The sequence below is a fragment of the Otolemur garnettii genome, unplaced genomic scaffold (assembly GCF_000181295.1).
Source record: "Otolemur garnettii isolate 467f Iridium unplaced genomic scaffold, OtoGar3 scaffold00177, whole genome shotgun sequence".
In the NCBI taxonomy this organism is placed as follows: Eukaryota; Metazoa; Chordata; class Mammalia; order Primates; family Galagidae; genus Otolemur; species Otolemur garnettii.
This window is the reverse complement of record NW_003852572.1, coordinates 455184-477198: the sequence shown is the minus strand read 5'-3', so window position 1 is coordinate 477198 and position 22015 is coordinate 455184. Positions and strand designations below refer to the sequence as shown.

The following is a 22015-nucleotide window of genomic DNA, read 5'->3' as shown; positions in this document are numbered from 1 at the left end:
GATCTTGCTGCTGCAGGGTGCCAAGGAGACATTGCCCGTGCCCCCATTTCTGGATTGAGACTCCACAAGGTAATAGGATAATACTCAACCCCTACTGACCTACCAAGGAAATGCACACCCTTCTCAGGGAGGAACTTAGAGTGCTGTGATGGATGATCCAACATAGTCTATTGTCCCCTAAGTCCAACCAACATCTCAGTGCCTTCCTGAGGGACTGAGAGTCTTGGGAATATATTATTCACTGGTCAGGTGCAGTGGCTCAAGCCTGTAATCCTAGCACTTGGAGAGGTCAAGGCAGGGGGATCACTTGAACCCAATATAGTGAGACCCTTATCTCTACAAAAAAATTTTTAAAGGTAGCCAGTTGTGGTTAGTCCCAGGCCTGTAGTCTCAGCTACTCAGGAGGCTGAGGCAGGTGGATCAACTGAGTTCAGGATCTTGAGGCTACAATTAGCTATGATTATACCACTGCACTGCAGCCTGGGTGATGCAAGACACTGTCACGAAATATATATATATATGTCTAATATCTATATATGTCTATATTATATGTGTCTAATATATATTATAATATATATAATATATATAAGACATATATAATAATACAAATTATAATACTCATTATACACCAATAATATTCATTATCTTGTATATTGTGTCTTGCATATCTTGTAATTACAGAACTCAAACAGGACTTGAGTGTGTATACATTTTCGGCACCTTCTGATATATATATTAATATACGTATTAATTCAGCAACCACCAAACAGCTATTATTTTTAAGACATAATGATAGTACTTCAAATTGCACCAAAGAAGATTCTGCACCCAGAACAACTTTAGTGTGAATCTGATTCAAAGTAGTAGTGGATGCTGTTGGCACCCACCAATTACTTTTATGGAGCTGGGACACCTGCCTCCTGACAGCCGCAACCAATGCCTGACTAATATGGGGCCACTGCGGCTGGTTCCCTTGCCACTGACAAGCCCTGTCTGTGATCTATACTCCAGCCCCCAGAACAAGGCTACACTTAACCTGAGAGACTACACCCCTGCTGGGGTATAACCTTCCTCAGCCTGCCTCCCCCACTCCCTCCACAAATCTCCCTAAAGAGTACACTCTCAATAAATTGCAAGGATCCAAATCCCTGTCTCAAGCTCTGCTTGTAGAAAACCTGACCAGACAATGATATTATTCACTATATAGAGGGCTGAAGACTATCAAGAACTTTCCTGGCTGTTTGGTGATTGTGGGACATTATCTATTAACTCAGATTAATACTATTATTGTTAATATTGTTGTATTTTGCTGATATGGATTACTTGAGATTCAGTCAACACTACACCATTTGTTCAAAAAGGTAATTCCAAAAGAATACCTATAGTTTTTATAAAAATAAAAACTTATAAAAGTATAAAAGTATAAAATTATGTTCCAGCTGATATACTTGACATACTCTAAGCCCTAAATCTGACATAGACCATATTTTTCAAGCTTTAGGGAAGAAAGTACTAAATCTGATCTGGTTGGAATGCAAACTATAAATAAAAATAGGAAGAAAAATTTCAGAAGAGTATTTTTTTCAACAAAGTTAAGAATAATCCAACAGACAGAAACATCTATAATTAATTATGGACATTAGTCAATGCTGCTACTTAACAAATTCATTTTTATTTCTTCTTAGGCAAAGAGAAAAGAAAAAATGCATATATAAATATATAGAGAGAGAGTTATAATTCTCTCTTCACCTGTGGGTAATTATAAAAATAAGAGCTGTGTAAGGTCCATGATGGGAAGGAGGCCAAGCAGGCTGTCTTGGCCGCCCAGGACCGCGCCCCTACAGCTTCTGTCCCCCACGGGCCTACTTCCATTTCAGACTCCATAAAATGTGACAGTGACACCGGATTTCGCTTCTTGATATTCAATTTATATTTCCCCAACGAATATCTTCAGTTCCTTTCCCATATCACTTCAATTAGTATTTTGATTAAAAAAACATCAAAAACAAAATTATATGTAGTAATTATTCATGCAAAAAAATTAACTTTAATGGAGAGCTGTAAGTTCAGTCTACTTTTTAATGACTGGGGAGGACTGAAGTCTCTAAATCTAGGTCAGTCTCTAAATCTAAAGGGTAAATTATAAGTATACCCTTGTAGGGTAAATTATAAGTAAATTATAAAGCTGAATGATAAGCTCCTGCCACATGATCAGAGCCAGTGGGCACTCACCGCCAGGCACACTGTACCAAGCACCGCCATTGGTGGTCCCGTCCACAAAGCTGCTGTCATCGTCATTCTTGCGACAGGGTTGGCGATTGGGGTCAGACATGACTGGGTTGAAAGCCGAGTATGCCCGGGCCAAGCTCTGGAAAGTGGCGTCATCCGGGGAGGGGCTGTACTCATGAGCACTGCCTAGAAAACAGACCCCCGAGATTACAGGAATTGACACAGACCAAGGTTCTGCAGAGTATTTTCTCAAGGGTATTACCATGTTGAGCTCTTGCTGATGTACTTGTTTAGCTACATCAGTGTGAGAAAGGGATAAGGTTTAAGTCCCAATTACCCTTAGTTTTTAGCTTACAGAACTTCCATTTATAATAGTACAAAGTAGAATTTCCATTGAATGCACATTCTACTTACGAATTGAAATTTTTGCAGAAAAAGTGGTAAGTCCTAGTAAATTGGGAAGATATCAAGCTTTCCATTGTTAAAAAGCTTTAATTTTAAAATGCACCAACATGATAGCCACTAAGAAACACTCTCACACTAACAACATTTGTGTATACTTTAAAAATTCTCCCAATGCACCGAGGCCACATGCACCAAGGCTGGTGGGTTCAAACCCAGTCCAGGCCAGCTAAAACAACAATGACAACTACAACAAAAAAGAAAAAATTAGCCAGGCATTGTGGTGGGCACCTGTAGTCCCAACTACTTGGGAGGCTGAGGCAAGAGAATCACTTAAGGCCAAGAGTTTGATGTAAGTAAGGCCACAGCACTCTACTCAGGGCAAGAAAGTGAGACTCTGTCTCAAAAAAAAAAAAAAAAAAACCTCCCATGTATGCTGTAGAAATAAGTAATATTTATTATTCTTATTTGTGCACTATACATTATGCCAGGCCTTCACATTTCCCAGTTATCCACAAACCTCAACATTTCTGAATTGATTTAACAATGTTGTTTCACCAAAGACTTTCTTCAACATTCAAACTTTCCAAGATCTAAAATTATTAGCTATGGGAGGCCAAGGCAGGTAGATTGCCTAAGCTTAGGAGTTTGATACCAACCTGAGCAAGAGCAAGACCCTATCTCTTAAAAAAAAAAAAAAAAAGGCATTGTGGCAGGTGCATGTAGTCCCAGCTACTTGGGAAGCTGAGGCAAGAGAATTGCTTCAGCCCAAGAGTTTGAGGTTGCTGTGAGCTATAACCTCACAGAACTCTACCGAGGGCGACAAAGTGAGACACTATCTCAAAAAAAGAAAAAAGAAAAAAAAATTGTTAGCCTGTGTTACAAAGAACCAATTCTTCTAGTTTCCCAAGAATAAATCCAAAGCAGGAAATTTCCTGGAGCAACAAAAATTAAACTGAAAATATCTACCCATACGTGGCTAAAGCTGCTTTGCCTGAAGCTTAACTAAAACCAGAGAAAACCAAAATATGACCTCATCACTGACACCACCAGAACCAATTCTGAATGCAAAAATGTGGGCATACAATAAGACACAGGCAAAGATTCACAAAGGCCCTGATCAAGCACCTCCAAGAAGCAGCCTCCACTTTTAAACTCTCTGGCGCACAAATCTACACAACCTCCGTGATCGCTCCATTCACCAGTATCCAGCCAGGAGGCACCCAAGTTTATGACTTCCGTCATTTCTCCCTTTCTCCTGGCTACATACTCTGTTACTTAGGTGATTTCTCTTTACCTAAACTATTGGAAAAAGTTATAGTCTTTTTCTATCAAATAGATATGCCAACACCACATGAAATTGTTGGCGGATGTTCCTATTAAATATACATATTTTTAAAAGCAAAAATCACTTTGCAAGAATACTGCAGAAATAATTCCATAAAAATTTGTATAGTAACTCTGTAGACACTGAACCAATGAGAAGCACGAGGAACACCCACCACTCCGAGTCTCGTCGTATGGGTAGTTGGCCACAATGTCTCCCCCGTGGAGATTGGCGGACAGCACGAAAGGAATGTCCATGATCCAGTGAATGACAGCCTTGGTCTCAGGAGCAAGCTGCATTAAAGACCAGATTAAAGGGATTACCAATCAGACAAGCGCTGGTATGATCACAGGACAGGAAAGGGAAAGAAAAAAACTGAACGTTGGACATATTTCAACTATTTTGTGGTTGTTTGCATTTTTCTGTAAGAGCAGCAACATTCTCCTTGTCTATCTTTCTCAAATTAATAATAAAAAGTGTTTCAACAGCATTTAAGTTCCCTTCAAAGTTCTTTTGTGGACAGTTGGTTTTCTTTCTCTCTCTTTGTAACTTCAAAATCAGCTTGTAAATCATTTCTCCAAGGAACATTTCTGTGATCTGTAGTGGGTCATACATCTCCATTAATAATAGTTAAGGATAAGACAAGGAGAAAAGAAAACAGTTGAACTGCAGAACAGGGCTTGCCCTTTATGGTGGTTAAAACATGGGGTAGACTGTATTTCTATATTTTGCTTACTATTTTTCCAGTCTCCTTCAACTACTTCAAACATTGTTCCTGTAAAAGAATATCAGCCTGGGTCTCTTTCAGAGCTGAATGTGAAATGTCTGCTTACTTTGGAATGGTCATCTTAAACTTTCAAACAAAGGCACAAGTTTCAAGAATTCATGTTAAGTCTTTTGAATGATTCACAGTCCCTCATACCTTGGAAACAAAACAAAGGAGAAAGTAAATTTATGCCAAAGAATCTGAAGCCAAAAGCTTGATACTTTCATGTGATGAGTTTTTAACAGCAGCTAGGAAGACTCTCAAGCTCCAAGTACCTCTTTGATTAAAATAAAAGGTTTCCCCAGCGATAGAATTCATTCCTGTTCTGTGGGACAGAAAATCTTTCAGCATCAGGAGAGTTTGAAGGTGATAGTTGTATTTTTATATCTCTGTTTGGTTTATGAAAAGCTCTCACAGGAACTATTTATTCCTCTTCAAAACATCCCCCTTGGATATTTGAAGATATTCATCCCCACTCCCACAGGAAGCAATCTGAGGGCTGGGCATGTTACATAACATACTCAAGTTCACACAGCTCAGGAATCAAATCCGGTTTATGAATCCATAAAGCCCACACGATTTGTAGTAAAGTATACCAGTTTAGTCTACTAAAGCTATCCTATTTCTCACATAAGCTACACATATTGAAGAGAAATGTGACTCAGAATAGGATGTTGTTTTTATTATTTGGTTGGTTGGTTGATCTTATCTTTGCTACTAAAAAAATGTTCATTATGGGAAAATGTAGAGAAGACAGATAAGCACAAAAAAAGAAAATTAAAATTACCCATAGTTTTACCACCTAAAGAAACCCACTGCTAACATTTCATTAAACTCCTTTTCAGTCTTTTCCCAATGTACTTACATAATTTGTTTTTTGTTTGTAGTTGCAGCTCGGCCGGGGCCAGGATTGAACCCGCCACCCTCAGTATATGGGGCCAGCACCCTATCACTGAGCCACAGGTGCCGCCCGACTTACATAATTTTTTAATGTGATCTTTTACATACCATTTTATATATAGACTGCTTCTTCTTTTGCTTGACGACAGATAACAAGCACCTTTTAATGTCATTTAATACCCTTCCAAAGTATTATTATTACTATTAGTTTATAGACAGGGTCTTTAGTTAAAAAGTTTAAACTGCCTCCCTATAATGTACAGCAAATATGCCCGGCAACAATATCATAAATCTTCCAGCTCTAATAACTTTTAAGAACAATGAGATTATGCTTTTTAAATTTTGTGAAATTAATGAATGACAAATAGAATACTTTATTTTTCGCATTCCTTGAATTAACTAACAAAACTAGAAGAATTTTTCATATGCTCAGTAACCATTTATATTTATCATTTTTGACTTATTTACATATGGTTTAACTATTTTTTCTATTAAAATACTTGGCTCAGCACCCATACCACACTGGTTATGGCACCAGCCACATATACTGAAGGTGGTGAGTTCGAACCCGGCACGGGCTAGCTAACCAACAATGACAACTGCAATAAAAAATAGCCAGGCATTGTGGCGGACACCTGTACTCCCAGCTACTTGGGAGGCTGAGGCAAGAGAATCGCTTGAGCCCAAGAGTTGGAGGTTGCTGTGAGCTGTGATGCCACAGAACTCTACTGAGGGTCACATAGTGAGACACTGTCTCAAAAAAATTAATACTTATCTTTTTATCAATTTGTGTTTGTTTACTTAAAAATATTAATTCTCTACTACATAATATAAATTTTTTTCCAAGTTTGTCATGTGCCTTTCAAACTTTATAATTAAATAACAACATTAAGATGTTTATGTTAAGAACATAACATCAAATATATTGATCTCTTCTTTATGATCATTTTATTTGCTTTTCCATTTCATTCATTAGTTCAATAACTATTAAATGGCCACCATGCACTAGTGTCTACATAAGGAATTTAGAAAGTTAGATCTCCTTGTGCATATTTGCTTTCTCTTTTCTTATAATAAAATAATATTTTTGTAATTGAAAACTTTTTAAAGTGTGAAACAATAAAAATCCTCAAAGAGTGTATAGGAAAAACACTGGAAGATATTGGCCTGGGTAAAGACTTCACGAAGAAGACTGACTGCCCTCACAATTGCAACAACAACAAAAATAAACAAACGGGACTTAATTAAACTATACAGCTAAGGAGACAACAACCAAAGCAAATCAACAACCTACACAATGGGAAAGGATATTTGCATATTTTGAATCAAACAAAAACTTGATAAATAGGATCTATAGAGAACTTAAATTAATACACATGAAAAAAGCCAACAATCCCATATATCAATGGGCGAGAGACATGAACAGAACCTTCTCTAAAGAAGACAGACGAATGGCTAGCAAACATACAAAAAATGCTCATTGTCCCTAATTATTAGAGAAATGCAAATCAAAACTACCCCGAGATACCATCTAACGCCAATGAAAATGGCCCATATCACAAAATCTCAAAATTGCAGATGCTGGCGTGGATGTGGAGAGAGGGGAACACTTTTACACTGCTGGTGGTACTGCAAACTAATACAACCTTTTTGGAAGGAAGTATGGAGAACCCTCAAAGAACTCAGTCTAGACCTCCCATTTGATCCTGCAATCCCATTACTATGTATCTACCCAGAAGGAAAAAAATCCTTTTATCATAAGGACACTTACACTAGAATGTTCATTGTAGCTCAATTTATAATTACCAAAATGTGGAAACAACCTAAATGCCCACCAACCCAGGAATGGATTAACAAGCTGTGGTATATGTACACCATGGAATACTATTCATCCATTTTAAAAAATGGAGACTTTACAGCCTTTTTATTAACCTGGATGGAAGAGGAACACATTATTCTTAGTAAAGCATAACAAGAATGGAGAAGCATGAATCCTATGTACTCAATTTTGGTATTAGGACAATTAATGACACAGTGGGGGTAGGGGAAGGGGAGAGCAGAGAGAGGAAGAAGGAGGGAGGGAGTTGGGAAGGGAATAGCAAAGAGAGGGAAGGAGGGAAGGGGTGGGGTCTTGGTATGTGCCATACCTTTTGGGGGCAAGACATGATTGTAAGAGGGACTTTATCTAACAAATGCAATCAGTGAAACCTGGTTTCTTGTACCCTCAATGAATCCCCAACAATAAATTAAAAAAGAAAACTTTTTAAAGCAACTGGGGTTTTTTGTTTTATTTGTTTGTTCTCGATCATTTTGTTTTTGAGACACAGTCTGACTCTGTCACCCTGGGTAGAATGCCATGGCATCATCACAACCTCAAACTCTTGGGCTTAACTGATCCTCCTGCCTCAGCCTCCCAAGTAGCTGGGACTACCAGTGCCCACCACAAAACCTAGCTAGTTTTGGGGGTTTTTTTCCCTATTTTCAGTAGAGACCAGCTCAGGCTGTTTGGAAACTCCTGAGCTCAGGCAATCTACCCACTTCAGTCTCCCAGAGTACTGGGATTACAGGTGTGAGCCACCATGACTGGCCAAAGAAATTGTTCTTGAAACAAATCAAAGATACAGCCCTCATTACACAAAGTCAGGTGACACTATTGGGCTTAGCCTATTGTTAGCTCTTAAATACAGCTACTGCCAATATGCATTTTGCAGATATTTTTAAAAATAAGGAAGAAACTTGTTCAATTTGATACATTAAGTGAAGTTTCTCTGCAGCTACTAATAGTCTTTAGGCTGACTGACCCACGCACACCCACACATCCTGTGTACTGTAATTACATGCTGAAGTCACCCACAGAGAAGCCTCTGGAGCAATAAAAATCGAGCCCCTGATAAAATCCAGAACCAACTGTGACCTTTCTTTTCCCTTCCACTTAAAGATAACAAATACAGTTCAAATGTTATGCTCCGTAATTAGATGTCATGGGCCCTTCAGTTATGTGGGAGCTGCATCTATAGTTTTCTTCACAGCCTGACCTGTTAAAGACAGGGCGAACCTAAGAAATCACTGGCTGTGTTTTAATCGACCCTGCTTTCCATTCATCCAGGCCACAACTCATGTCCTGAGCTCAGATAACAGGGAAGTGGCAGGGCTAGAGAGCTCAAGGGCAGACGATGAAAGACTTAGCAGGAAGAACCCAGGAGAACAAGACAAGCTGTTCCCAGAAAGGCTCAGAAGAGTGAGGAGGCGACGTCCCAAGCGGTGTGTCTCAGGGCCCCTGAGCACTACGGGAGAGGAAAGCCCCTTCCAGCATCCTTCCTCCCGCAGCACATATCCCAGGCTCCTGAATCAACCTCCCAAGGAATCTGCATTTTTTCTACCAATATACAAATGAAGAGGGATCTGTATTTCTAACCCAGGGTTCCTGGCACTCCAAACAGAAGAATAAACCTTAAAATTTAGAAATCTCATGAAGCCCTCATGGATGGGAATGTAAATCTTATTTTCTTAAAAGTCTGGAGAGAACTAGTAGGCACCTTTTTGCCTTTCCACCTTCTTCTGCCATTTGGGGACACAGCAAAAAGGCACATTGTGGAGGCAGAGACCAGACGTTCACCAGGCACAGAACCTGCTGGGGCCTGGATTCTGGACTTCCAGCCTCCAGAACCGTGAGAAATAAATTTCTGTTCTTTATAAATTAAAAAAAATTAAAGCTCTATAAGAGATATAGATATAGCTATTAGTCTGAGAAGGGGAAGCAGGGGAGGGAGGGGCAGAGTAACACGAAAGCAATGTCCACTCTACGTCTCGGGCCAGGCTGGGTCTAAACAGTCTCACACCTAAAAGAAGTGGAAACAGGAGAAGAATGAACCAAACATGGCCAACAGCAACCCACGATCGTCAAGCTGGTTCATGACAATTTAGTATAAAGTAAACGAATCCTGCTTATGTTCAGAAAAGGGACTAATCTTTAATTTTTGTGCTTTAATTTACATTTATCCAGGAAAAAGAGTGGCATTGGGTTTTTTTTTTAAATAAAAGTTCTTATTAAAAAACAGTACCCAAATAAAGATGAGAGAGTTTTAAAGACTTTAAACCAATGGTGTGGGATTCCCTGACTCCTGGACACTCTGTCCGGGGTCCTGACAACACGACAAATGCCTGGCTAAACTCCAGCTGTTGAGTTTCGGTGGCTACATTTTTCAAATATTGTGATTTGCTTGTCAGGCTGAAAAGCATTTATCCACAATGGGCGCTCAGCCAACTGTGTGTCAGAGTCAGATAGAAATTCTAATTCTTGCAATCAAGGGATCAAAATCCAGAACCAAAAGGAAAAACAGCTACACAAACAAAGAATTATAATGTAGCCTATGCATATGAATAAAGCTTGATTTAAGGTGGGCACAGTACCCAGTATATAAGGAAGGCTTAGCACAGTGGTTCTCAACATTCCTAAGGCTGCAACCCTTTAATACAGTCCAAAGGGGTCGTGACCCACAGGTTGAGAACCACTGGGCCTTAGTAAGAAGGACCTGCCTGCAAGAGCAGAGGACAACTTCACAGAAGAGGCGACAGAGAAAAAGAAGAGCACCCTAGACAGTGGGACCACTCATCTGAAGACATGACATTACTAGAAAATGGTGTGTTTAGGAGCAGAAAGGAGCTGGCACTGTTGGACTCTAAGAGGTATCAGAGCCAGGCTGCAGAGCCTACCACCAGACCGGCAGCTCACAGGGCCACAGGGCACTTGAAAGACTGAAAACAGAATAAAATGGAAAAGTCTTACTGCCCAAGCCCTGACTTAGGAGATGCCTGGAAGTGGGTGATCTGCCAGAGAAGGGCCTAGAACAGCAGAGAAGGGGTCAGGGCTGCCAACAGCAGCTCCCCACCTTCCTCCCCAATAAGCCCAATTTCTCCTCCAAGGAATTAACAACAATATTGGTTTGGAGTTGTGTGAAATGCTTACTGGATGTGCAAAGGTGTACATCTAGCCCTAAGGTACATAACAGGGAGTACCGAGAAATCATGCTGAGATGGTAGTGACGGTTCTGGCCTGGCCACAGGTGCTGTGTGTACATTAATGTGTGTAGTCCTAAGAGTGTCCCATAAGTGGATGCTGGTACCATCTCCCTATGTCAGAGGAAGAAGCTGAAGCTTGGAGAGGTTAGATAACTTTCCAAAGTTCACACCAAGGGCCTGCCTCTAGGGGAGTGTTTTTTGACCTTCTTTATCTTGTGGCACACTTGAACCCATAATTAAACTTTCGCAGCACACTTAAATTATGTTAATCCAAAAAAAGAGTAAGAAAAAGAATATGCTTATTGTGCGTTGAACTTCTTTCAAAAATAATTTAATTAATGATCTGTAAAAATTTTCGAGGCATCGCTAAGACCCCCTCACAGCTCACCAGTGTGCCACAGCACACAGGCTGAAAATCGCTGCTGTAGGGTCTCCATTGTTAACCGTCACATTATACTACAATGTGGAATTTTCACTTTGTCCTCTGGGCGCTGGAGAGCTGGCAAGATTTAACATGTAAAAGAACAATAATTGTGTATGAAGAAGATCACTCTGGAGGAATCTGAGACGATTAAACAGATCGGGAGATGCTGAACACAAAACAAACTTAGGAGAGACTGCTCAATCACAGGAGCAGGACGTGGAGGCCAGGCTAAAGCCAGCGAGTGTGTTTGGTCAGTTCTAGAGACCAGGACTGGCCTTCTCCCTTTGACTTCCACAGTCACAGTCGCAGTTAACCACCCCACACAGTGCTGACATTATCCTCTGCGCTTCCTTGGGAGGGAAACATTGGAACACAGTTCCTTAGGCTACAGGCCAAACCCAGAAAAGCTATGTGCATTCTCTACCTTAGTGTTCTGATCCACGATTTTCTTCATATTTTTCAGCAGATGATTATTTGGACCACCTTCTTTCTCATTCACATAAACGATCCTATCCAGGTCTGGAAAGTTCCGGTTCAGATCTATCCCCTGGGCATTGCTTCGACCCACAAACCAGTCCTTGAGCTCACCAGGCTAAAAAAACAAAATCAAAGAGAAAAGTCATCAGCAGTTTATTATTATTATGGTCACTACCTCAATTATAGTTAATAGCACTCTCTATTAATGCTTTAAAAATAATTTACTAATTATTTATTCCAATATCTTCCCACACAGGTGTCTTCACTACTTTGCTGATATGAGCACGAAGGTACTGGTTTTAAAGCATAGTCACACACATCATAATAACATTTTTAGTCACCAACAGACCCCACAGGTGACAGTGGTCACGTCAGGCTGTGAAGGAACTATAAATGTCCTGTTGACGTAGTGACAGCTGACCCAGGTAGTCCTGGGACAATGTGTTTGTGCCCTAGTTTTTAACAAAAAAAAAGGTGCGAAGCAAAAATAAGTAAATAAGTAATTCTGGAAATAGAAAAAAGCTTGTAGAATAAGGAAGTAAAGAAAGACAATATTGTGGGCGGCACCTGTGGCTCAAAGGAGCAAGGCGCTGGCCCTCTATACCGGAGATGCTGGGTTCAAACCTGGTCCCAGCCAAAAAACTGCAAAAATAAAAAAAGAAAGAGAGACAATATTTTTGTACAACTGCACATGTGTTTTAAGCTAAGTGCTATTAGCTAAGAGTCAAAAAAATATTTTTTAAGACTTAAAAGTTTAAAATGCAGGGAAAAAGTCACAGTATACTGTTTAATTTATTGTTGGGAAAAAATATTTTATCATCAATGCAGTGCAGCCTAACTGCACAGTGTTTTTAATGAAGTCTGCCGTGGCACGCTGTGACATGCTGGGCCTGCCGTGGCATGCTGTGACGTGCTCGGCCTTCACTCTCGCTCACTGACTCGCCCACACCAACTTCCCATCCTGTAAGCTCCATTCAGAGTAAGTACTTGTCACAAGTCTATCATCTTTTATCTTTTATCCTGTATTTTTATTGTGCCTTTGCTATGTTTAGATGCACAAACACTACTACAGCCTAACTGCCTAGAGTATTCGGCACTGCAACCTGCTATGCAGGTGTGCAGCCCAGGAGCACAGGCTGCACCAGATAGCGTCCAGGTGTGTAGGTACACCTGTGATGTTCACAGAACCACGAAATCACCTAACAATGCATTTCTCAGAACGTATCCCAGTTGTTCAGCAACACATGAACGTATTTGTTATAGATAGCATTTTATTTTATTCATTCATTCATTCATTCAAGACAAGAGTCTTACTCTGTTGCCCAGGTGAGGGTGCCATGGTGTCAGCCTAGCTCACAGCAATCTCAAACTCTTGGGCTCAAGCAATCCTCCTGCCTTAGCCTCCTGAGTAGCTGGGACTACAGGTGCCCACCGGGACACTCAGCTAATCATTCTATTTTTAGTAGAGACAGGGTCTCTCTTGCTCAGGCTGGACTGGAACCCCTGAAGTCAAGAGATCCTCCCACCTAGCTTCAAAAAAGGTGAGGATTACAGGTGTGAGCCACCTCATCTGTCCCACAAATAGCATTTTAAATGTTAGCAATAATAATATTTAAGAGATATTTATCATATTGCAAAATAGGCCAATACACATTCACTAGTAATAGATGACCCCTTTCAAACTTCACCATTCTATATTTAAGATATAAGTAAAATATTCATGGCTTCTGTTAGTCACAGCAACCTACTTTTTAAAAATATTCAAAGGAATAAATAAGATTAGAAGCTTAAAATGAATTTAATATGAGTTACTCATATACATATTTATATAACATGTCTCTCTCTTATACTCTTCATGAAAAAATATGAGCTCTAAAACAAAAGTTCTAGGGCTTTGTAATTTGAGGAATTTCTGTTCAATTTAAACTCTTAATTTCACTAATGGTAAAACCTGGAAAATTAAAATTTTTCCAAAATATTCAGTTTTATTTTACAATGTGAATTTTCTTGTTTTACTATTAAATTATATCATGTGATACAGACATATTTCCCATATTTTTGAAATCACATAAGCTCAGATACCTTAGGTGTGGATACCTTAGACTATGAGGAATACAAATCCATAAGACAGAAAAAAGTGACAATAGCCTGTCTTACAATTCTGAATATCACCTTAAAATATTAAGTAATTTAATCATGTGTTACTAGAATTTTTGTCTTATAACTTTAGAAATTATATGAATATTATATTTATTTACAGACATTCACTGTCTGGGTTTCTTTCAAAGTCAGTAGATCTTTTTAACTGCATAAAACATGCTAAATATTTACCTACATGTGTCCCCATAAAATAGGAAAATTATTTGAAACCATAGAGAACACCAAATACAATGTTCCTCACACTGTCCAATAAAAATGGGAACATACATCATATATATTCTCTTAAAAAGCTATTAATTTCTAGCTTGTTTAAAAGTTAAGGTGTATTAAATTGCAAAAGACGTCAATATACATTCGCTAGTAATAGATTTACTAGCGCCCTCTTTTTATTTAGAAAGTGGGGCTTTTGTTTATTTGTTTAACCTCACTCATCGTATACAAAAACCAAGGCTCAGTAAAATACAGAATGGGTCTGGGCAAAAACCTCTCTCCCCTGACGTCAGCAGAGGGCGCTGTGACACCCGTTCACGCGAACGCGGCCCGGCCATCACCCTGCAATTCAGGACCGTGGCTATTTTTCTTACCTGCAGATTTTTAGAAGAAAACTTGCCTAGCCACAAAGGAGGATGAATAAATATAATTTATTTAGCAACATAAACAAAGCAGCATTAGAATATTAATTTATTAACAAAATTCCTCATTCGCAGTCTCTGCGGAAGAAACCTGACAAGGTCCCTGTGTTCTGACTTCTCCGAGCTCCGAGCCGCGCCTGGCTCCCTGCGCCACCTGCCAGCCAAGTGCAGAGCGCTCCACGCGCTCACACACACGCAGACACACAGCAACAAGGAAAACAGCCGCTCTGAGCTGTCCCCGCTCACCTGTGACGCCGCCTTCTCGAAGCCGTCGGGGTTCAAGGAGGGCATGATGTGGATCCGAGTGCTGTGGATCAGCTTGACAATGGTCTCGTTCCCCTTCTGGTACTCATTGCACAGGTACTGAGCCAAGAAAATGAGGAGCTCCCGCCCGACAGCCTCATTACCGTGCATGTTCCCGATGTATTTAAACTCGGGCTCACCTACAAGATCGAAGATAGAGAGTACGGAGATGTTTTCTGTAACATCAAAGAGAAGGCAAATGCCAGACAGTGCTGAATATGCTATATCCACGCTGATTTATCCCGAGCAGCTGACAGCTTCTCCAGTGATGCCCAAGAAATATGCCTTAGACATTTAAATAGTCCATTCTGCTCTCCTAGCTACACACTTGTTATGGACTGAATCATGTTCACTCAAAATTCGTATTTGAAGGCCTGACATCCAGCAACCATATTAAGGACGTAATTAAGCTTAAATGAGGTCGTCATAATGGGGCCCCATCCAGTAGGACCAGTGTCCTTGTAAGAAACAGACACGAGATCTCTCTGCTCCACAGAGAGGAAGGGCTGCGTGAGCACACATGGAAAAAGCTGTCGCCTACAAGCCTGGAAGAGAGGCCTCATCAGAAATCAGCCCTACCGGCACCTTGAGGTTGGACTTCACGTCTGCAGAACTGTAAGAAAATAAATTTCTGTTGTTCAACCCACCCAGTCTGTGGGATTTTTGCTATGGCAATCCAACCAGACTAGTAACACCATCTGCCCCCCAATAATTAATAATAATAATACACCATGTACCTCCTATTGATTAAATACTGTGATTTTCATGTTTTCTTATTTAATCCTCATCAGATATCTACAAGTAAGTATTACCATCCATCTCCATTTTACAAATAAGCAAAGTGAAGTTCAGACTATAGACGAAGCCTGGTCATAGGTATGTAGCCTGTGAAGCCAGAATTCAAATGCCAGCCTTCCAGTTTAGTTGAAAGCCTATGGTTCTGTTTTGGTTTGGGTATTTTTCACAAACCATAGTGATTAAGAGGAGACAGGATGCATAGGTTCAAATCCTAGCACCAATTCTTCCTGGCTCGCCTGAAGCAAGTTAGTTCAGTTATCTACACCACTGTTGCCTCATCTAAGTCGAAGAGATAGCTGAGGCGGGAGGATCACTTCAGCTTAGAAGTTTCAGACCAGCCTGAGCAAGAGTGAGAGCCCTGTCTGTACTAAAAATAGACAAATTAGCTGGGGGTTGTGGTAGGTGCCTGTAGTCCCAGCTACTGGGGAGGCTGAGGCAGGAGGATCTCTTGAGCCTAAGAGTTCAAAGTTACTGTGAGCTAGGCCCATGCTAGAGTACTGTAACCTGGGTGACTCAATGAGACTCTGACTCAAAAACAAAACATAGAGATAGCTATAGAATCTGCTTCATAAGAAAAGTCATTATAAGAACGAAGAAAAATAATGCATGTAAATGCTTACAACAGTGTCTGGCAAATAACAAGTGTTATGTGTTTGCTATAATTATCTTCAATATTATTATTGCCACATCACATTATCTTGTCATTGTGAGGTGGTTTGCCATGCATAATCTAATTTTCTCCTGACAAGAGCCCTCTAAAATGTGGAAGGCAGATATTTTTATTAACGTTATGGAACAGATGCAGCCCAGAGAGGATGGCTTTTGCTGAAGGGCTCAGAATTCTAATAAAAATTGCTGTTACCCATTTTGCTGCTCCCCACTGCATTTCAGGAGGAACAGTGAAATTGCAGAGTGTAGTGGCAAAGGATCTTAATTAATCCTCTTGTTCTGCTCCTTTCTGCTTCATCCATCCCAGGGGCTCAATTTCTGAGGTGGACAGGATTCTCCCATTTATAAAATCACTAGGACTGCTCATTCGTGGTGTGGAAGCTGGGATTATTTTTTCTCTTGGAAATATGTTATCTAAATATTCTTTGCAGGAGACTCCCCAGCATCTCATTTAAGTGGCTACTCGCCCCAGAAAACCATGTCCTTGGGTGGCCTCCCAGCCTGTGCTTATAGCTAATCTTAATCTAAGGGTCCGGTGGGGGCAGGATCAGGGTTATTTATACCCCCTCATTTTTTATTTTGAGGGACACTCTCTAATAAAACTACTCCCTAGGGACTTGCCTAGTAGATGTGCAAAGAGATGTTTTCTTTAATTTCAAAAGTAAGAACCTTCTTCCTTTCTACTAAATTCTTGTCCTTTACACCTTCCCTTCCTGGATTTATTGGTTTGACTGAGGTGCAGGAGAAACTGCAGCATCCCATCAGGAGGGGAGGGGGGAGAGAACAGAGGGATGTCAGAAGCCTGCTGTGCAAAGTTACTGGGGAATATTCCATCACAGGAGACCTCTTGGAAGCTTCAAGTCAATTGAAAGAGTTTGGCCCACAACCCAAACCCCTTCTCTGGGTTTAATTTTTTTTAATTATTTAAAAAGAAATAACCAAATTTGCCCCCCAGATGTTTGGTGTGGCTACCACAACTGTTTTGCATTTGCATTTGAACGCTTTGGGGCAGACGTGCCCTCCCGGTTCTGCCCCGACCACACCGTTTTTCTTTACTCAGACATGTTTTCAGACCCCGATTTTCAGAGCTAGACAATGGTTTCTCTGCAACTGTACGGGAAATTCCTCTCAGAACCTAACAGTACCTTAGAGCAAAGTGAAGATAGGACAGCAGAGGTTGTTATATTAAAGAAATCTATGTATAGAAATAAAATGCAAGGCACATGTGACTTAGCAAAATGAAAGACCAGTGTGTCTTTATGTTTCTCCATCCTCAGGAATAAATCAAGTCACTATCTAATGCTGTCAGCAGCATATGGAAGAGGCATGTCCTTTTAAGCTTACTGACTTGTCTTGTGAGATGGAGAAGAGTCACCTGTTTAAATACAGCATTTGTTGAAAATATATATGCAAAGCCGGAGTTCAGACCTCTCCAGAAGATTGGAAAGCACAGGTGAGCATTCCTGAGCTGCAGGGATGTGGCGGGAGGAGGGCATGGCGTGCACACGGGCGGCTTTCAGGAGTGAGGCAGCCGCGAAGAAATGCTGGGTTCCAACTGGCCAGCTCCGAGGTTCTGAACTCGGGGGTCCTCCCGCCTCTCTGGCCTCCCTCCAACCCTTTTCCCTCCCAAAGCCAGAATTCCCTTTGTAAAACACAACACTCCTGAGGTCCTCCCCACCCACCCACAACTTCCCCTGTGCTTCCACCCTACAGGCCAACGTTCTCCGCGGGGCTTTACCAGCCTGGGGGCCTGACCGGCTGCCCAGGCCGCCTCCCGAGCCACCAGGCCTTCCCGCCTTCAGTCCCGCTGCCTTCAGCTGCGGGCCGCGGTCTGGACTGCTGTCCACACACACACACACACACACACACACACACACACTTACTTTGCCCTCGCAGCCTGCTAATCATGAATAAACGTGGCTTCCTCAGAGTACCGTTAGTCTAGGTCCCGTTCCTTTCTTATTCTTGGTACGTCAGTTTGAAAGGACTTTCAATGGATGTGATTATCTGACCCCCCCCCCCCACGCCCTAAGTCCAGGGAAGTGTCTGTGTTAGCTCTGACGTCAGCATGTCACTTTGCCCGGCACAGGGTCTGGGACACAGGCAGGGCACAGTAAAAGACGTCCATACCATCAATTAGTAAGTAAAGGAGGAGATGAATGGTCTTGCTTTTAAATCCCGTGCTCGCACAGCGCGGCTCACAGCGGGGCTTGCCCTGGGGAAGACCCAGGCGCTGCTGCCCTCCGGGCCGCCCCACCGGGCAGGAGCGGCGAGTCTCTGCCGAGAACAGCAGCTTCCTAGGCAGGGGGATTCATCGGCACGAGCAGCTCTCCACGGCTAGTTTTGGGGGGGAGGGAGGAATGTGGTCAAGTCTAAACAACGAATTCTGAAGAAACTTTGCCTTCAGAATCCTTAATCCACAAATAGGAGCAGAATTGAAGACTCTGGACTTTGAATGCTGTTTCTGAGTCACTAAATTGTTTACGTTCAGTTTATTTTTTTTTTAAAGAGTGACATTTTCATCATCACTAAATGTTCTTTTCTGTGGCTAGAAATATGCAGCAAAGAGTCTACGACAGCAGTAAATGAATAAAATCCGCCTTTCTGTTTACAGCGTTCACACAGACCAACCAACTCCCGGGTCGGGGCCGGGGGGGGGCAGCCGCCGACGTCACCGCCGGGCCGCCCCCTTGACGCACGCGCCTGCGCGCCGCAGCTCATCTCCTAGCAACGCGGAGGAAGGTGGCGGGACGCTGTGTTCGCCATACCCTTGGGGATGGTTGCTTTTTCCATGCTTCCTGTTTTCCTCACTCTCAGTTGATTTCCCTTTTTACACAGTAATCCTAAACTCCTGGCTTGCCATGGAGGAATGAGCACATTTGCACAGGCGATAATGCATCAGCTCAGAAGCGTCCTTCCCCATGGTACTAATTTCCCCACAGCCTCACGTAACTATCGGCTATGTCATAACTCCAGTTACGTCACGGGTCACATAATCGGCAATCAAGCAATTATTAAAGACAACCACCTGGCAAAAACCAAACCCAGCCTGAGTATATCAAGCTTCTTTTTCCATCTGTATCACGGAACAATTAATGTACCTGATCAAATCCATATTCTCATCAGAACAAGAATAATATCTCAGTTTTAAAAATAATATTGATACAAGATTCCCCACCCCATTCAAGGCTGGAAAGGGGGACCCAGTTTTCCTAGGCTTGGGAAGTTCATGAATGGAACACCCAGAGCTTTTGCCCTGAGCTGGAGGGACTGCATTCATTCTTTTATCAATAACACTCATTAAAGCTGAAACCTGTTTCTACTTGCCAAGTCCTGGTCCAGTGTAATTCTCAAGACCTAATATCCCTAGAAAAGAGCCCACCCCAACTGGGAGTTGAGACTCCCCAGTTAGTTCTTTCTCCCTTCCAGAAGCTCTGGTGCTTTTTACTTCTTCTGTATTCCTTTCTAACTTCAAAGGAAAATCCCATCTTACCACTGATCTGTGGTCCCTGGGTTCATTCTTTGAATCCCCAAGACCAAGGACCTACTGAAGAGTGAAATTCCAGTATCAATATCCACAGTTTTAATGCAGTCAGAAATAACTACATAAAGTCGAGTGTAGTGGCACCGGCCTGTAGTCCCAGTTTCTCAAGAGGCTAAGCTCACTTGAGCTCAGTAGTTCAAGACCAGCCTGGGCACCCTGGCAAGAGCCTGCCTCCAGGAAGAAAGAAAAACTGAAATAACCACACAAATTCCAAACCAGAGCAGCCAAATGATTTTAAGTCCAAACTTGTAACTGTTAATATTCCCCATGTATGTAATAACATGGTTTAAAATAACCAACTTAATAAAAGACATTTCTATTGCCTCAAAGATGTTAATGTTTAACACCCTGGAAATCCACACCATTGTGGGTGAAGTTTGAAGCTGAAAGCAAGTTAGCAAAGTTTCCAAGTGATAAAAGGAATGTACACCTTAATGTGGTCAGACAGTCCCCAAATCAGAAGACCACAGGCCCAGCAGGGTAAGCCTGAAAGAAATGAACAAATAAAAAGACAAAAGTAAAAAATAATATTGTCCACCTTCCCCAAGAAGAAGAAAATTTTCTTTTACTCCCTTGTGTAGCCTCACGGTCAGTCAATCTACTTATCTAATATCTTCTCCTCCTGGAAATAAGCTGACCACTGGGCACAGTAATTGCTCAGATAACTTTGAAGAGCCTTTCAAATCTTAGAGTCAGTTAATTCTTAAGGGAAGAAAACAGCAAAGGGGTAAATATTCAAAGGAAAATAAAATTACAAATAGGAAAATGGTCTGTAAGTTGTAAAATTAAGAAGTGGAACATCATTATTTGGGGGGAGGGAAAAAGTAGGTTAAAGGTATTTTAAGAAAGAACTTGATTTTCATAACAGAATTCTACCATCTTTCATCCTGAAAAGAGAGATAAAATCCACACTGAGATGAATCTACTCTTCCTCCGACATCAGATGTTTTCCAAAATAGTCACTTGGAATGTATATATTTAACTCATTGATTACATAATTCTTACAGCTGGTGACAATTTCAAACCACACATACTAGGTACACGTAATAAAACTAAACATACTGCTGAATAATGACAGTATTCACAAATTAAGCCCCATATCCCAAAGATACCACGCTAGACTGCACTCATAAGCAATGATTTTGAGAAATAGATGAACAGCTATCCAAGCAGTATAGTCACGAACTGACTTGATTTACAAACTGTGATGCAAGCTGGAAACATTGCTGGAACAGATGGGCCTTTTAATCAATGATCTTCCTCTCTCAGAGGTAAACCTTCAGTGCTAATTGTTTCCATTTGTTTGACTCCCAACCTATTACAGCCCATAAATCATTCTTGTGGAAACTGAACTCTGCAAATTGCCTGGAACTTGTCAGTAAGAACGTCCTTAAGTCGGCTCCTGTGATAGCACATTTTAGCCGCCAAAAATGCTGACCATATTCCTAAAGGTAATGCAACCTGCAGGGGCCCCCAAACAGTAAAATGGCTGGTTGTCATGATAAAAAGAGACCCCTTTTTTACTAAATAGCTAGTGCATAAAATGAATGTAAAAAGTGTCATGATCACCCTTAGGGATTGTTGACGCTTGTTCAGAATTCTATCATATTAGATTTTATAAACAAGACAGGAGAAAAAAAGAGGCATTTAGAAAGTGGCCGAGGTTTGGGGAATTATTAAGCAAAGACACAATGATAGCATTAAAACAAAGAGACAGTAGTTGTTACTGTGCAGAGGAATTTTGAAGACAAAAAGTGAATAAAAATCAGTTATAGGCTCACTGATGTTCAAAATTACTATCAAAAGAGTCAAAGTTAGTGAAATGAGCAGCATTGGGGGTGGGGGGCAAGAAACCAGGATAAGGAAAAAGAATTTTAAAAACGATTGCAAAAGAAATTACAGATGTAAAGGGCGTTATGTTCTCTCCTCTTGCCTCTTTCTTCCTTCAGAGTGAAATTTAAAATACAACTAAACCAACATGACATCTTAAAGGTTAAGTCTTACTTCATCTGTTTTTAACAGACAGACTGAAAGACATTACGGAATTATTCTGCAGAGATGCATTACAGAATTAAAAAAAAAAAAAATACTGCGTATTTCCCTTTGGTGTGCTCGAAATCCCCCCCAAACAATTTCCAGCAAACAGTCCCAGACACACTCCGATGTGAAAGCAAAAGGTGAGCTTTATTGGCGAGCCCAGCTGGACTCTCTTGGTAAACACCAAGGTGGAGAGAGAGAGCCAGGAACCCAGGGGGTTGGAAACTTTTATGGGGTATAGAAAGCAAGAAGGATGGGGTACATTTTTGATTGGGGGTCGGCACATGGGGAAGTGTGGGTGATTGGTGGTCAGGGTTTGGGGAAGTAC

General features: G+C 41.1%; 1 protein-coding gene across 1 annotated transcript in view; it reads right to left on the bottom strand.

Annotated features, from left to right (window-relative positions):
• CPE (carboxypeptidase E) overlaps positions 1-22015 on the bottom strand; it is a 117418-nt gene that overhangs the window by 9489 nt on the left and 85914 nt on the right. Inside the window, exons 2-5 of the mRNA XM_003800490.2 lie at positions 14583-14779; positions 11492-11659; positions 4134-4251; positions 2233-2415 (exon numbers count right to left, since the gene is read on the bottom strand). Coding sequence (XP_003800538.1) covers positions 2233-2415; positions 4134-4251; positions 11492-11659; positions 14583-14779 — 666 coding nt within the window. The remainder of the gene's footprint in view (positions 1-2232; positions 2416-4133; positions 4252-11491; positions 11660-14582; positions 14780-22015) is intronic.